Below are 17,628 nucleotides of genomic sequence, written 5' to 3'. Positions count from 1 at the left end.
ATCTGTTACAGAAGGGAGATGACTTGTTGCGGAGTGGTTTGGATATTACAATGTGCATGATAAACAGGCAGAGAGTGGGTGAGTTGAGGTGAAGCTCCCTGTGGCTGGCACACCTGACATCTTGAACGTCAATCAAAGAGAATCTGTATCATCAGCGTAAGTCAGAGGTCAGAGGGAGCTCTACTCTCTTGGCCTGCAGCCCCTCTGAACTTTAATTTGGATATGGGATGGGGTGCCAGGCAGAAAGTCTGCCAGTACAATTTCCTGTGGGATATGCCCTTTGCCTTTGTTGGCAGTGGATCACATCTGCCACAGTTATTCTCTTATCTTCCCCCTCTTTTACGTCCTTTTGTTTCCTCTTTACAACTTCAGCTCCTTTGTTTTGGTAACGTCTTCTTTCTCCTCCTTTTCTCCTTCTTTATTTGTTGGCATGCGTATGGACAATATCTTCTCTTGTTTCTTGGGTTATAAAATGGATATCAGTTTGGACTAATGACAACATTCTCTTAACGTTAACATTCTCTTGTTGCTCAAAGTCAATAGGCATCTTTCAAAATTGCACAAGGACTTGGTGATCTCAAGGGGATGCAGCACACTTCTTCACAGATGAAAGACCTGCATCTTCTTGAGAAGCCCTCCAGGGCCTCTTTACAGTCCAAATCCTTCTCAACATTACCCTTTAACGTCCTTGAGAAACCTTCTATCTGCTTTAATGAGACACATATCGGGGTATGTGTATTCACACTGGTGGTAGCTCTTCTTGACAAGATGGTCTAACCTTGGCTAAAGAAAAACGTAGAGTGGGATGATCCTCATATGTCTGAAATTCAAGACGAATGACAACTACAACTGAAGCAAATTATGATTACACTTCTGGCACTGCTGTTTCCTTCCTCTTTAAGCCAGTTTCAGTGATGGTGTCCAGGTTTAATTCATTCATTTGATTATTAATTATAATTGTTCTGTGAAAAACCCTTAAAAGAAATACAACTAATCTTGTGTTTTATGTATATGGGCCGGCCCTGACCACCTTACACAATGAGTAGTAGATATTAGCACCAAAAAAGCCCAACGTTTAGACCATCCCTGAGCAGTGGATGTGTGTCTCAGCTCTCTTACCCTCAGCTGGGATGGTGAACACCTCTTTAGGGATATAGAGCTTATCCTCTGCAGTACGGGCCCAGTCCTTCATCCCTCTCCGGCCCTTCATGGGGAAGTTGATATCACTGGAAACTGCTGACACCGGCTCTCGCTGGATTGTTATCACTGGAAAAGATGCCAAAAACACTCGAAACTCACTGCAGCGAAAAACGGCCTTAAACACAGTGGTTACAAGTAAAGTGAGACAATAACAGTTCAAGAAAAAAGTAAGAGAGTCCTGATTTATGTGAAAAAATGATTTGAAAGTCAGAGTTGAACATGACAAAAGAAGATCTTGGCTGAACTTTACTAAAGATGAAGAATGGTAAAAATTCACAAACAAATTCTGACCTTAACTCCATGAAATTAGTGAATGTCATTGGTGTAAAACCCATCTATTATCTGTCTCGCCTTGGGATGTGACAGCACTTGTGTAACACTCACTGAGGTTATTGGTAACCAATAGGAAACTCTGGAAAGGCTTCTGGGCTTCTCCGATGAGGTGAATGAAATCTTCTAATATCCTCATCAGCAAAGCAGCACCGGGAGCGACCTGTTGATGGAGGGATGAGAAAGAACAATTATTATAATGTCATAGTCCACAGTCAGCTTTGTATAAAACATGTCTCACCCATTGACAGATCTTTATTCATAGCATTACCATTGAATGTGTTCCAGGGTTGGTAATTGTAACCACGTGGAATATAATATTAGATTTGGGTAGTTGTGTTGTTGCAGTGTTTTTGTAAACAGGTGTGCTTTTATGACTAATAATGAAGGGTTAATATGGGATGTAGTCACGCCCACCCTCACGCAAAAATACTCACACATGCAATTAGGGCACTGTGCAGCAGCAGATAGACACTAATTAATGCAAAACAGTTGTATTGAAGCACCCACAGGCACCCAAAGCACCACACTTAACCCACATACATAAAGGGCTTTACCTGGTGAGCGTCCTCCCATTTCTCCAGATTTTCCATGTCCAACATGTGGCTGACTATCTGGAAGAATTTCTAGACGCAAGAAAAATATGTGTTTAGAAGTTAAAGCACTGCCATCACACAAGTGTTTCTTATCATATATCTATCTTTAACCCATTAACCATTGCAGCAACACTGCAATTTATTCTCAATCAAGTTTAGTATAGTAGTTTTTGCAGTCTACACATGCTGTAAGACATAAAAAAAAAAAAATGTCTGTCAAATGATTGATTTAGACAGCAGCATTTTGCTCTCTCTTATAGACAGGGAAAAGAGAAAAATGCTTAAAAAAAAAAAAATCCACCTTTGAGGCCGTAGCAACACTGCAGTTGTACTTCATTGTTATGCACACCCTGTGCAGTCGAAATTGGAGCTTCTACAGTGAATAAATGTCAAGGCATTTTAAGTGTATGTCTGTGTGAGAGTTTGTCTATGACAGCATGATTTGGTTTGCATGGTTTGTGAGAAGTTTCAGAGGTTCTGCCTTTTACCTGCACGTCGTCGGGAGCTGGGATGTAGGTTGCTCTTTTGAAGGTGTCCGTCACATTTCGCAGGATCTCCGTGGAAAAGAGAAGGTCGCCACTGTAGTAGCTCCTCCTCTGCAAGAGCTCCAGGAGAGTCCGTACGATCTGAGACATGCCCTCCCCAGCCAGGGTCCTCTGACCCTTCGCGAGATGCTCTCGTAACTACAGCGTGAAGAATGAGAGAAATTTAGAAAAGTTAACTGGTTTCACTTCTGCGTGATATAGTCAAGATGATTAAACACAAGCCTGTTGGCACTTACTGTAGCAACTGTGTTGTTATTCAAAATATGTAGCTGGTAAAAAAAAATGTCAGAAACAGCAAGACCAAACAACCGAGATAGTGTTTTTGACAAGAAATCACAGAGATGTTGTGGATGTGAGCTAAGGGGGGTATTTCAAGACAGGAGTATATATGAACATGGCTGAATTTTTGGTGCTTGTGCTTAAAATAAGGAAACAAAAGGAGGGCCCAGCAGTGCTCTCAGGCAGAAACTGGATCTCATCACTTCAGAGAAAGACATGCATAAAGCAAGTCTAGGCGCGCACGTGAAATGCAGAGAGAGAAACAGAGGGTGGGAGAGAGAGAGAGAGAGAGAGAGAGAAAGGGAGAGAGTGGAACAACAGAAGATAACAGCAATCACAGAAAATTAATTATTGACTCCTGGTGTTAATGAAAGGTTGGAAAAGAAGCTAACGGTGCAATCAGCTCTGTCACGCACAATCCCTGACCCCCATCTCCTTCCGCCATCATCGAGGAGATGGAAAAGGTTGAAGTTCACAGAGCAGGAAAACAGTCTCGCTGATGAACACATTCATTAGCAATGTTCATTAATTGATAAGTGTGAGCACAAAGCTCTGGGAAAGCTAATTAGAGATAGCGGCGAGCCTTGAGTGAAGACCCTCCTCTATTTTGAGTAAACTTTTATAAAACAAAAAAGTTGAACAGAGGTACATGATAGATAAAAAAAAGAAAAAAAAAAAGGGAAAAGTAAGAGAGAATAACTTTCACAAACAAATTTCACTTTCTACTAAATTCACTGAGGAGACTTACTATCAGCAAGAGTTTCTCGGTTTGGCAGTACTTATTCATTAAAAGGGAACTTACAGATAAATGTAAATATCTATATTCAAGTGAGACGCATCTGGCGAAGCTCGGAGGACCCCAGAAAGCAACTCCATTATTGTCCAGCATACAACGACGACTAGCAGATCCTAGGCATAAATGAGAGACACAAAATACTTTGAACAGGGTGAAACAAATTTAGAAATGAAATCCGCCCAAAAACTCATCATTATCTAAACTTAATGTAAATGTGACGTGCCGTTCACACTTATTAAAGATACTGCTGCCACAAAACACATACGTAAATATCTTATTTCAATTCTGAAACCAAAAACAATAAGCCCATTCATCACAAGGTCAGGGCTAATAAAAGAGGTGTCTGCCCAATGTATTTTAAGAGATGTAGGGAAACCCCCTAATGTAAAGTATTAACACTTATAAATACAAAATCTGCTCGTGCCTTCTCTTGGAGTGAAATAAATACCAGATTGTTCCAACTTCAAAATATTTTAGTCACAGCAACTCTACAGTGTTTGGCTGCTGGCTGTTTTCACCTGGCAGGAAGGAGGTAAACTGAAGGCTGCCAAAATACTGCATCAAGAGAAAACCTTTTGAACCAAATCAACATGAACCACTGAACTGTGAGTAGTCATAGATCACAATCGTAATTAACTGCAAAGTAAATGTAACGCTTTGAATAAAGATTACATGGGAAATTATTTAAGCTATAATGTTTACGTGCAGACTACTTAATTCTTGTTTTGATGTTGGAGCCAATACTACAGGACGAGTATGAAAAAAACACACGTTTATATAACAGAGCTTCTGAAGCACATCCACTCGACTTTAATTCAGAAGCAGCAAGAGTTGGAGTTTGTTCTTGTTTTATGCTTGTGGGGGTTAAAAAAAAAAAAAGTCTGCAGTTTGAGAAACTGTACAGCTTAGATTAAAATGATAGTGTAATATAAAAAAAGTCGTACTGCATTGAAGCAATTGTACTAGTTAAAGGCACACAATGTATAATACATGACTTGGAAATGTTATGATGGCTGCTGTGTATCAAAACTCAAAACAGCAAAACCATTTACATGTACCTATACGACATTTTGTATTCTCTCCCATCACTTTAATCGGATCGAAAATAAGCACTTTACTCTAACCTGCTGAACAACGTCCTTGTCGGTTGTAGTTTTAGCAGTTTTTTTTGTCTACGTGCATGTAAGTGTGGGTATTGCATATATGCATTATTTATTTGTTGTTGAGTTCCGGGTGTTTATAGACATTTCAATATACAAATATGACAGTAAACACAATTATGAAAAAATGATTTGCCAAAAAAAAAAAAAAAAATCCTACACACTGGACCTTTAAGAGCAAATATGTGCCTGCGCCTTAGACATGCATATGAGCATTTTTATTTTCTCTCTTGAGCTAACTCATTTAGGTTTATGCTTTAGCTCGTCCTACGTACCTGCTGCTAATGTACATACTGTATGTAGACCTGACTTTTTCTGTTGCCCCTGTTGGACATTCTCCAATCTCTGTGCTAACGTATGTCCATGGGGCAAACAAACTTCTATAGCTACGTCCAATACATTTTCTGTAAAGGACTGAGTGTCAGCAGGAGCTTCGGTAGCTCTGCTCTAACTAAGCACCAAGCACTTATATAAGTTCACTGGATAAACTAATTTCTGTTTCTCCTGTTGAATATTTATTGGGTCACATGGACATTTTTAATGTCGGGTAAAGACTTGCCGGTCTCTTGTCCATTGTTTCATTAACTTGTGTAAACACTGTATTCGTTCTGTCACGCACAAAAATGTAACTAATGCACACAATTAAAAATGTGCTATCAGCTCACTAAAAGTGTTTTTTTTAGCTCAGAGCACTGACCAGTGGCATTAGTTGGACACTTGTTGTAGACAGTTTCTCCAGCTGAGGCTCTCTTCCAGGACATAGAGAGAAGGTTCTCGTCTTTGCATATCTCGTGGGGAGCTGCAGAAGTAGGTGAGAAAGGCATAGAACAAGTGAAATGAAGCACAGCATATCAGGCAAAGGGAAGAAAAGGAGACAGAAAAGCACAAAAATCAAGATTCAAATCAATGTTCCCCTGCAGAAGCTCCCAATCTTATTCCCTTGTACATTTCTCAGTACTCTCTGCCAGTGTCATTGCCTCAGTAGTATCTCATTCCCTCTTCATCTTACCCCCTCTTTTTATTCATCTTTTTTCCCTCCCTCCCTCTCTTTCATAACCCTGATGAAAAAACGGGGGAGAGCGCTCTGAAGATATTCCGAGGGGGCAGACGATTGTTGGCAGAAGCAGATGTACAGAGATGAAGAGGACGGAGAGCGAAGAGCAAAAAGAGAGACAGAAGGAGAGAAAATATGATATGATGTTCCCTTGCAATGCCAACAGACAAGGTTCTTGTCTTGTGTAAAAGAGGCTTGAGAGCTGCTGAAAACAAAAGAGGTCATAGTGGAGGCTACTCTCAAAACTGTATCACTTGTAGCCCGTCAGAGCTCAGAGCGAACACGCTCACATGTGGCACTCAGGCTTGTACCGAAAATACACTTGCATATTCACACACACACACGGCTTCAGTCAAGAGGCGCACTTATTAAACCACAGCATTTCCTGCAGTGGCTGACACTGACAAATAGCACCAAGCGGACCATTGAACATCTTCTCCTCTCGCAGCGAGAGAAACACAGAAAGACATAAAGAAGGCAAGAGAAAGCGAGGGATATTAGCGAGTTAAAAACAATGTTAAAAAGGAGAAATATGAACAGAAATGGAATAACTCACAGGTAAACAGTGTGCATAAAAAGAAAGCTCCATAAGGCAAAGATGTGCAAAATCAATGAGGAGGTAAAGATGGATGGGGATGTGAATTGACAGGGCGACAGACGAGAGACAGATAAAGATGAGAAGAGTGCCGTTCTGAGACTTTGGCTGCGGTGTGAACCGCAGGGATTTACTTGCATTCTGCCAGACAAATACTGTGTATGTGTAGATTAGGCACACGTACACGCATATATTTCAAACTCCAAACGCACAAGCAGAGGAATGTATCCACACAGAAACAAATAAAGGTAAAAACTGTTTATATGGACCTTTGAAGCTTGAATAACGTAGGCAGTACATACAGTATCCTGAAGTTCTCCATCTCTATTTCAGCCTGTGACACACACACATGTGACATCACACACTCGAGTCACTGACCAGGGCACTTCTTCTCGTTACAGGACCGGACCTCCTCTCCCGAGCCATCGCAGGGGTAGCCCTGTATCCCCGAGCCCTCGCACATCCTGAAGCGTCGTTGCCATCCAGAGTCACATGTCTTGCTGCAGAGACTCCAGTGGTTCCAGCTGCCCCAGTTACCTCCACCTAGCACAGGGGCAAAGCACCACCAGTGAGAGGTTCGGGAGCAGGGATGAGGTGTGGGAAAAGCAGCAAGTACGGCGATTTGTTGATAAACAGTGAATTTAACTTACAACTAAAACTTTTTTTTTTTTTTTGTCGATATTTAATAAGAAACGCAACATTAAGTCAACACGAGTCGATTCTGGGGCCCACGCTCATTAAAACACACTAGTATTTATGTCCTTCAGGGCCCCCGTCGAATCTCACAAAGCCAAATTGGGTCCCGACCCACAGATTACTCGTACGTGGAACGTGAATCAGAGACGAGCATGAAGATGCCTTTAAATAGTGCACGTTCTCTGTTTGCATAATGGCATTTGAGAGCGTGTTAGTGTGAATACTTTGCGTTCTTTTGTATGCCTTACCGCTGCATGAAGGGTTGGTGCATTCTCTGCTCTCCTGATGGGGGCCCTTACATTCGGCCCAGCCGTGCACCGACGCACTGCAGCGTCTCTGCCGCTCCTGGGTTCCCGTGTTACAAGTCACGCTGCATCTCGACCAGGGGCCCCACTCCAACCACTGGCCCTCCACTGGGACGTCAGAGAGAGATGGAGGCAGATACAGACAGACAGAGGGATGGATGAGGGTGAAGAGAGGGAGAATTTGAGAGACGTGAGGGGAATGGGGATAAATTGATGCAGAGTTTTGAAGGACAGGAGAGACAATGTAAGTAAAGGAACAGGTGCAGAGGGAGGAAAGAGAGACAGGGCAGAGAAAGTGAGTTGGCTATGAGAAAATAGAATATACAATTTGTTAGGATGGAGAACAAATAAACTGCAGAGGCTATTTGGTTTTCCATAAATAGCAATAACCAAACACAAAACACTTCACTGGTCTATGGACATTTTAAATATTTCAATCTGTTATGAAATAGCTGATTACTATTCCTTTCATGCTTTGTTTTAAAGAGTTCACGCAGAGTACATTCAGTTGGATTTTCATTCACAGTGTTATTAGAAAGGCACTGAATTTCAACTTCTGACTGGTGTATGTGCATAAATAGATAAAAACAATAATGATAATAAATAATAATTATTATTTAGGTATACTGCAGTACCGCCTGTCAAACGATGCATGAACAACAAAGAGCCCAACCAAAGCCTGATGACATGCACCAATGTAATTAAAGCCCCCTCTGTCCATTTTAATAGGTGGCAGAGAAGAGTGTTGTTGAAGTACTTTAGTTCTCATACGAAATTATGAAACAGGCAGATTCGATTTTTGGGAACATTTTTTTTTTAAAGGAATAGCTTAGACATTTTTGAGAATCTGCGTCACAGAAAAAAAAAATAAAATGAGGAAGTGCTTGACTGTCCGATCTTTGCCAAATTGTCAGAGAATACTTATACTTATTTATTCGTTGTTCTGGATACATGGTCTTGATTAGAAATCTTTGTAACAAAAACCTGACAGAAGAACCAGTTCCTGATTTAAGTCCATATACGTGTCAGAATATTGAGGGACTCATTAAAGTGTTACTTTTTTAGATACTATTGTCGCAACAGCAATTACCAAAACCTTGTGGACCAAAAACTGGTTTGAAAATAGACAATTCACGACCTTTAAGATCCTGACAATATAATAACAAAAGCACTCTGGTTGCTGGTAAAAAAAGACTGGTAGTAAATAGACTGTCTGACTGTTTTATTACTTCAGTTACACGTCTTAAGGGGACAATATAATTTTTGACCCGTAGCAGTGGCATTAAAGAGCCACACTGTCACAACAATTCTGTTTGGTTTATATAGCAATTAACTGCATGGAATAGTCAATAGTAATTTTCCAATAAATACGTTTAGCTTTTCTAATACTGTCACACAAACGCAGAGTTTCTTGAGATAATAATGCCTCCTGCTGTTGGCAGCGGTGTCACTTAACCCAAGTGGTTGCCTCTAGCTGGATTATTACGGAGTTGCTTTGACTTCAGCACAAATTTGAATTGTGAACAATTAGTAATGATTTAACAGCTGCCTTTTAAAAATGTGCTTAAGTGTTCAATTCACATTAATAGCTTTCTTTTTTTTTTTTTTTTTGCCAGTTTCTGGTTTTAAAGCTGTCAACGCAACACTGACAAATCATCACCTAAGAAGATTGATAAGGGGTACGTTCTGTCAAAACGATGAGCTGTTTGGGGCGACCTGATAGCAGAGGGCTGAGGGTGCATATCACATGGGCACAAATACCTTCAGTAGTGAGTCCCCCGGTGGATTCCCGGCCAGCCAGACTTTACTGCACGTCATTCCTCTGCTCTCTTTACCCCCTTTATTTCCTGTCTGTCTTATTGCTCTTATCGAATAAAAGCAAAATGCTGGAAAAAATGAGCTATTTACACATCCAGCAGACTGACAGCTGCATTAGCATTCATTTGGAGTTGCCTTTCTGGCCACATAACAAATGCACGTCTACTGTCCATGGTCCTTTTGGTTCTGTTTTGCTTCCCTCAGAGGACAGAGGAAGTATTTTTAGTAACCTGCTGTGGATAGATCAAAGTTTTCCTGTTGTTTAAAATGCTGTCTGATAACAAAGCGGATGAGAGCAAGGTAACTGAACAGAAACGGTCAAATATAGCTAAAAGAAGAAGAGAAGAGAACTCTGTGTTCACCACTGCAAGTGTCACATAACATTTGATCAATTGTTAATATAAAAGTATTGAGCACTGCAGCTATAGATTTTCATAACTAATATAATTCAAACTTGGATTATTATTTCATTACTTTAATATGATTTTCATTTAAGCCAAGCAGATCTGTTAATCAAAATGTTGGTTCTATATATGCTGAAAATAAATAAGTAGTTTTCTGTGAAATAATTTAAGTTTGGTCAATTCTAATAAAACATTATAAAAAGTTACTATAATACTTTGAACTGTAGCTGCTGCTGAAGTAAAAAAAAATATATATATATATATGGTAATGCTACATACCTAGCTGTTGTGTATGTGCTGTACATTTTTCCAGTGGTCTATTTGTCTGTGTTTTAACAAGAATAGCAATTCAAAGTGAGAACTCATCTTGTTTCAGCTCAGGATGATGTATTGAGGCTCACATTCAACACACAGGGGCTTTAAGTAGCAGAAAAAGTGAAGCACATTGCTGTAAATGTATTTGTCTGGTTCTCCCAAGTGGAAAAGCGTTGCCAACTCTCCTCACTAATGCGGTCAATCACGCTGTGTGTGACTTGTGCAGTGCTCCAACTAGCTTGGACCAACACTGTGTTGGGGAGATGACATACATAGAGTGAATTGTGAACAAGCATACAAGGGTGTGAATGTGACACTTCCCGCATGTAATCCTGATTAATGAAAACCGACAAGTCCAAAACAGTATTAAGAAAAACAAAGAAGCAACCAAAGACAAACCATTTTCAGACAGGTTTTTTTTAGTGCATTATTGATGCCCATGGGGAAATTGATCCTCTTCACACCTTCTACACACACACACATCTTGGAGCAGTGGGCAACCACACGGCAGTCAAAAATAGTTCCATGTGAGCATATAAAAATACAAAGAGCATATTCACAATGATTGTAATAAAGTAGGGATGTAGCATGGCAGTTCTCTAAAAGGAAGCTGTTTTCTTGCCAAAGCTCCAAACTACCATTTTGCCTTTGATTATAACATTCCTGAAAATGTATGTATAAACTGAAATGCGTATATTGTGAGTTTTCAGGGAATACATACATCTGTTTTCTTCAGCCTACATAAGTGGGTTTTTTTTTGTATTCCATGACATGAGCTCAAAATGGTCTGATTTGACTAAGTTAATTATCCATATATAGCATTTATGCTGATTTTACTCTTCCCTTGTTGATTGTCTTTATTGGATGCAACAGCTCCAACATTAACATTTGCAATTCTGCCCATGTTCGGTACGCATGCTTTGTTCTGATATGTAAGCTTAGCATGTGTCTACATAAGCGGAAAGCCACTGTGAAGAGAGGTATAGAGTCTAATTAGAATAAATTAAAATGCACATCAGTTAAATATCCTGTAGCACAGACAGTGCATGGCATGCTGGAGGATATAGTGGAAGGTTTAAAGAGGTGGTTTGCAGTGGGATCAAATGGCTGACACACACACACACACACACACACACACACACACACACACACACACACACACACACACACACACACACACACACACACACACACACACACACACATGTATGTGTGTATGCATGGTCGTTTTGTGCCAAAAGGCCTATGCTGGTAGTCATATTCAATCATTTCAAAGGACCATTTCCTTTGAACTCCCAAAAGCAAGCTGGATCTGTTGTGATAGATTCACACACACATACACAGATTTCCTTAAGGCCCTCGAAGGAAGAGCCTACCCTTTCTCCCAAACCCTCTCTTTCCAACGCTGTTCCCAAAACAGCATGGCAAAACATCCCGGAGGCCATGCTTTAGATTATGACGTCTCCTTATTCCTCTCACTTTGAGACACAACTTTGCAGCTTCTTTGTCAGGCAATGGGGACAGTTTTGTTTTGTTTAAATATTAACCTTACAAAATATTTGCTTGGGAAATTATAAAAAGACAAAAAGCTAAATAAATAAAATGCCCAAAAATATTATGTCAGTGGGGAGGGTGAGGAAATAGAGAGGCACATAAATGTAAAGGCGTATGTATTCTCAGTCCAGGGAAAAATATACAGCATGATTTGTCTTAGTTGCATTAAATAAAAAGCACTTACTCTGTGAGTGATTACACACTAAGCAAACACACTCTCACTTAGACTGAAATCTATTTAGGAATAAAAAAAGGTTATTATTCAGAAAGCCTCCAGAATTTATGTAATAAACTGTCTTATGTTTTAATGTCTGTGCGTCCATTAATGACTTTATTCCAACATATAATCCATTTATAGTCTGACAACACAGAAAGCCAGAGCAAATTAAATCACTGAAATTAATATTCTTTTCTAACGTCGGTGCTTTCAAAGCAAGTGTTTTTTCAAAGAGACACTTGAAATACAAAATTAAAAGTGCACAGAGACAATGCATATACCTAAAGCATACCTTAAGTCTTAAAAAAAAAAGCAAAGGACTCTGCATCACATAATCCATAGATGCTAGTATTCACATTTCAGTTGGCGGTTCTATCTAGAAAGCTGCTCTGTGACAGGCTACAGCGACCGTTGTTCAAATCTTATCCCACTGTTTCTTCAAAGTCGGCTGTATTAAGACTGTATTTCAATCACTGGTTGGTCCTATTCCACTCCAGTGGCAGCCTGATAAAGACGTTTCAGCTGGACAGTCTGAGCCAGATTGGAATAAAGTCCTGAGGTACCCTCGACAGTGGCATTAGATGGGGCTGCACCGGTGACTTATTGCCGTTCTTGACAAGGCATGGGCCTAATAGGTAATCTCAGAGACAATAACTGAAGAGCTGCACAGCAAGACTCCTTGGCAATCAAAACCAAGCCAACCATGGAAGAAGCAAGTACGTCCAACCCATAGGCTTTGCGAGGCTATAGCTCTGTAGGTGAGCGAGAGTTTGAAAAGTGGCATGGATCCCATGGCTGACCACAGATGAAGATGGAACTGAAAACTGTAGTGAGAACGTGGGAATGAAGAGACAGGATAGATGGTCATTATTTTCTGTAGGAAAGATTGGGGGGAAATTTCCAATGTTATGAGTAGAAAGGTTTAACACAATATTCTGTTACAATTACTAGCCTTGTAGTAATACTAGATTAATATAAATTAAACCACATGTAGCATTTTTTTTTATTGTGTGTGTTACATGTCTAGTAGGTTGTTAATAAGTGAAACCAGATACAAAGGACACAAAGGTATATTTAGCAGCAAATATCACTATGTTTACCATCTTAGTTGAGCACAAGGAACAAAGTAAATCTGACGACCAATCAGATCACCATTTTGTAGTGTTTGGTGACACCTATGGCCATAAGCTGTAATCACAGCTGTTATTGGATTTCACTTTCCAGATGTCCAAACAGTGTTGCCTGTGTGACGTCAGTCAGTTACTGTTGTAGTTGAAGAGCAGTTTCAACTCTGCCTACACTCACATCTACATCTACACTACCTCACTAACTGTGCGCTACTTGTGATTTTTTTCCAGGAATGTCACCACAGGCATCCAGCTCATCAGTTTGTAATACTGCAAATAAAAGGGTTGAAATCAGTGCGCCTCAGGTTAATTCAACATTATGTTACCTCCCTTACCTACACATAGTGACTCAACAGACATTTAATTGAAAATCTTCAAGATTGTTATTTCAACTTTTTACCTGTATTAAAAGTTACAGATCACCAAAGTGATTACAATTCACCCTTAGTGGAGCATGGAAGTATGTCTCTTTTCAGAACAATCGATTCAGTAATTCTTGAGCTATTGTAGTCTGGATCGAAGCGGTTGACTAACTAACCACGGAACCAAACAAAAAGACCTCCACAAAGCCACAGTGCTGACATGGCTATACAGTTTTTCCCATTCAGATGCTTTGATGTTGTGATTTAAACGCAGCATTAGGCCACATTTTAACAGAGGAGAGACATTTGGTCAGCAGAGGTGCCATAATGGAAGAACATAAAACATAAATGCAAATGCATGTAAGTTCAAGAGCTATGACAGTGAGCTGGTAGTTTTTGGTTATGTGACTTGGAAGGAAAATAAGAAAAGGTCATGCTTAGGAGAGAGAGCGACTTGGTGTGTCATGTTAATGGGGATGGTACTAACCAGGACACACTGCTATGTTGCAGAGTTTGGTCTGAATCTCAGGCCGTCCACAAGCCACGGCCGCGGCTCCGTCCACACACTTCCTGGTTCGCGTCCTGGAGCCTCGCCCACAGGTCACGGAGCACAGACTCCATGACGACCACTCCTCCCACAGCCCATGCACTGCAAACACCCACAAACACGACGCACAACACACCCACGACATGGGGATGAGGAATGAGGAAGAGGAAGGTTGGAGCATCCCATCGCAGGCAAGAGGGTTAGAGAATGAGAAAAACAAGAGATTAGATGAGTATGAGCACATTCCTTTAAAAAAAAAAAAAAAAAAAAATGAAGGAGGTGACCTTCTGACCTCAAAAATACATTCCAGTTACAAAGGAAGACACACTTAGTATGAGGCTGCATGTTACTACATGACAGAAAATGGAAGTTAGGAATGGACACTCTGGTATTTGATCTCATGCAGTTACGTAGCTGAAGTCAAGACAAGGAAATGAATGAAGAAAGTTTTCTTCTGAAATTACAACAGCATTCAGCCACCCAAGGATTCTTCCTTTCTTCTTTTTCCTCCTTATTGCGCATCTTGTCTCATTTTGGCAAAAAATGAAGTTGAAATAAATAAAAACAGAATAAATGAGCTCTGCAGATAATGAAGCTAAGTGCCAGTCTTTGTAGGAATTTACTTGATCCATGTGGCAGTGGCAGATTCTGCCATGCAAAAGAGAAAAATATACACACACACACACACACACATTTGCATGCACACATTTAGAAAAATAATTCCATAAAATCATTTGGAGATGTCTGACCTAAGATTAAAGGGAGTAATTCTGGAGAGACAGATATTAAATGGAAAATAATGCACAAAAAATGGAGACTTCAAAGAGGGAAAGGATGAATGACAGGACTGATTAATGAGAGTCAAGAAGGGAGAGAATATGAAGAGGTGGGAATATGATACGAGAAATTTAAAGAACTCCAAAAACATTTGTGCCAATAAAGTTTGGACGACTATAGAGTGGAAAAACAGGTGGCAAGAAAAGGAGGGGTTTATTTTGAAATGTTCACGGAGAGACCAGAGATGATTAAACTGTGCTGAAATAGGTGGAAGACCGAGGGAGGAGATGGCGAGAGTGATAGAAAGCAGCATATAGAGACGGGGAGGGACAGAGAGAGGGAGTGGAGAGAAAGTTAAGAGACAGCAGGATGAAGATTGCTGGTCCTGTGTTGAGCAAAGCTAAATAAATCATGGGGATAAATAATTAAGTCTACTCTGTGAAGGAGGGCTCAGAGGAGCAAGAGTAAAAGGCTGAGAGAGAGGGAGAAGATGGTGGTATTAAAAACTACAGAGATATGGAGAGCTGGTAAATAATGAGAGGTCCTTAAATTCAGAAAAACATGGTATCTGTATGTCTTTAAGTTGCTCTACAAAGTGGATATATGTTACAAGCGCGGTAAAGCATTGATAAAGATCTGTTTCCTTCTTACTGCACATTTAATGAAATGCTTTTTAAAGTAATCTCATTCCTTGTTGAACTGGAGCCAGTTGGTAAATATTACTTCTCTTGGATGTTTGAGCTTCAGTGTACAGGATGATGTATGTGCAGAGTATTCACTAGGAGGTTGTTTTTTTTTAATTCATGTTTTGACAGAGAAAAGGGGAGCAACCGCAAACAGGATCTGAGACGTTACAACTAGTTTAGAGGCCTCCTTGTCCCAATAGGCAACTTACACCAGTCTGATGTGCAAACTGGAAGCTTGCAATGCACATACAATGAGACCGGGCTTTCAGTGATGAATGAGACATCTTATAATGAATGATTCAACTTTTGAAAATGAAAAATAATTGAATATTTATGGGTTTTCCAATGAGCACAAATGCATACGTGTAATTTTATTAATTTATAACCAGGTAATTGCAGTTTTTGTTTTTATAGAAAACTATTCGACAGGAATTATTAATCAAAGCAGGATATTTTTACATGTCTGGACGGCCTTTTTTGACTTAAAGCCTGGTTAAAACATTTTAGGCAACAACTTCATGTACCTAACTGAACCAACTGACAATGCTAATATACTTCGACATTTACATCTGAAATCTGATATTTGACAGAGAATCTGAGAGGATACTTGATATTGTTTAATAATGATTTCAAATAAAGCAATGCCCCACAAATCACAAACGTTATGGCAATAACATTAAACAAAAGTCAAATAACAATCAGCGTCAGTTAGGTTAGCTTATGCTTAGCACTACAGATGTTCCCTAGCAGCTGACATAGTACTATAAATATTTATGATAAATGTATATTCATTTTGAATAGATAAGACATTTCTAAAGCTTTAATGCCACAACATTATGAGTTAGAAACTATCAAGGAGAAGAACTTACAAAGGATTCTAAAGGCAAGCTTGCTGCTAGCTCGGCAGTACAATTATCAACTTTAAATATAATTTGGATTGATGAGTCATACGCATACTCTTTCTTTTTCTTTTAAACACACCATTCCAGGGTTGAAAGAGACTTTTGAGCTGTCAAACTGCACCTTAGCGCAACAGAGATCGCTGTGGATGTAGTGGTTTTTACAAATTTAACAGGTGGTATTTTAATGCTGCAGAGTATGTCAATCTAAATATTTCATTTTCAAACATGAAAAAGAACTTCCAAATTCAACATTTCTGAAAATACTTAATAAAATGGGCCAACATCATGGTGATAAAATATATATATATATATATATATATATAACTGGCATTGAACAGATTTCTCAGGGGTTTCTCATTCTGAATTGCAAAAACAATTTTAGGAGGCTGAGGCAAACAGACTGCAATAACAAGCAGGGAAAAGCTGAAAAAAATTACACTACACTCAGTTCTCTGTTGTTTAGCATATTTTTGAACACGCTACAGGATTGCTTGTAAGACATTACTTATTTATCTGAATTGAATCTCTATCTTTTAAGCTCAGAACAAGTGTAGCTGAAGTCTGACTGCGCAAATCCAATCAATTCGCCTATAAAATCAAGCTTGAAGCAGCTTCGAGACACTTAGAGAAGAAAATATTGCTTAAAAAGAGGGCAGTAAAATAAAATAATGTAGAAGCAGATAAACCAATGTAAAATCAAAAATATGAGATTGTACTACACCACCTGACCAGGTAAATATTGGAAGGAAGGGATATTTCCAACCAACAAAGCAGCTCAGGTTATTCACTTCAAATATTTATTCATTCTTGAAACTAAAAACTGAATTAACATAATACGGCATGTTTTTAGTTCAACTTAGCACATTAAAAGGGAGTTTATTGCTATGAGGGTTGCAGTCACAGAGGGAGGTGGAAAAGAACATGTTTACAACAGCAAACACAGATAAAAAGAATTGAATAAAAACGGATCAGTGCCGATCAAACAGCAGCATGACAGATCTGAGCCTCATAACGTGGTCAAAAATAATAAAGTTCATGAACTACAGATTTGTTGTGTTGTGCGCTGAAGAAGAGGAAGCACATGGACTGACATGCACCGGCTTGGGTTTCTGATGCATATCTAAATAAGCTCAGTAAGAGGAGTCTGTGCTTATGCTTCTTCATTTAAAAATATGCACACATTCACAGAGTAGACATTCACAGCACCAACTTGAATAAGCTTGTGTGTAATAAAGAAGCATGCCCTCTATATATGTCTTTAAAATCTATGCAGCTATTAAAAATACTTACTTACAACAGTTTGTTCTGTATGACAATATCAAATTTCTAATTTCTACCTTTGAAATAGATGAGCTTTAATTGG

General features: G+C 39.4%; 1 protein-coding gene across 1 annotated transcript in view; it reads right to left on the bottom strand.

The window, feature by feature from the left end:
• The window catches only part of adgrb2 (adhesion G protein-coupled receptor B2), a 215,354-nt gene that overhangs the window by 84,412 nt on the left and 113,314 nt on the right, over positions 1-17,628 (bottom strand). Inside the window, exons 5-13 of the mRNA XM_069699156.1 lie at positions 13,841-14,002; positions 7,500-7,664; positions 6,934-7,098; positions 5,604-5,705; positions 3,753-3,859; positions 2,615-2,809; positions 2,088-2,156; positions 1,585-1,693; positions 1,120-1,266 (exon numbers count right to left, since the gene is read on the bottom strand). Of these exons, the coding sequence (XP_069555257.1) occupies positions 1,120-1,266; positions 1,585-1,693; positions 2,088-2,156; positions 2,615-2,809; positions 3,753-3,859; positions 5,604-5,705; positions 6,934-7,098; positions 7,500-7,664; positions 13,841-14,002 (1,221 nt within the window). The remainder of the gene's footprint in view (positions 1-1,119; positions 1,267-1,584; positions 1,694-2,087; positions 2,157-2,614; positions 2,810-3,752; positions 3,860-5,603; positions 5,706-6,933; positions 7,099-7,499; positions 7,665-13,840; positions 14,003-17,628) is intronic.

Source organism: Brachyistius frenatus, unplaced genomic scaffold, assembly GCF_029030835.1.
Source record: "Brachyistius frenatus isolate BFR_SWC_R1_liver_20210118 unplaced genomic scaffold, ASM2903083v1 Contig_2, whole genome shotgun sequence".
NCBI lineage: Eukaryota > Metazoa > Chordata > Actinopteri > Embiotocidae > Brachyistius > Brachyistius frenatus.
The sequence above is the reverse complement of the archived record's forward strand: the minus strand, read 5'-3'. Positions and strand labels throughout refer to the sequence as shown.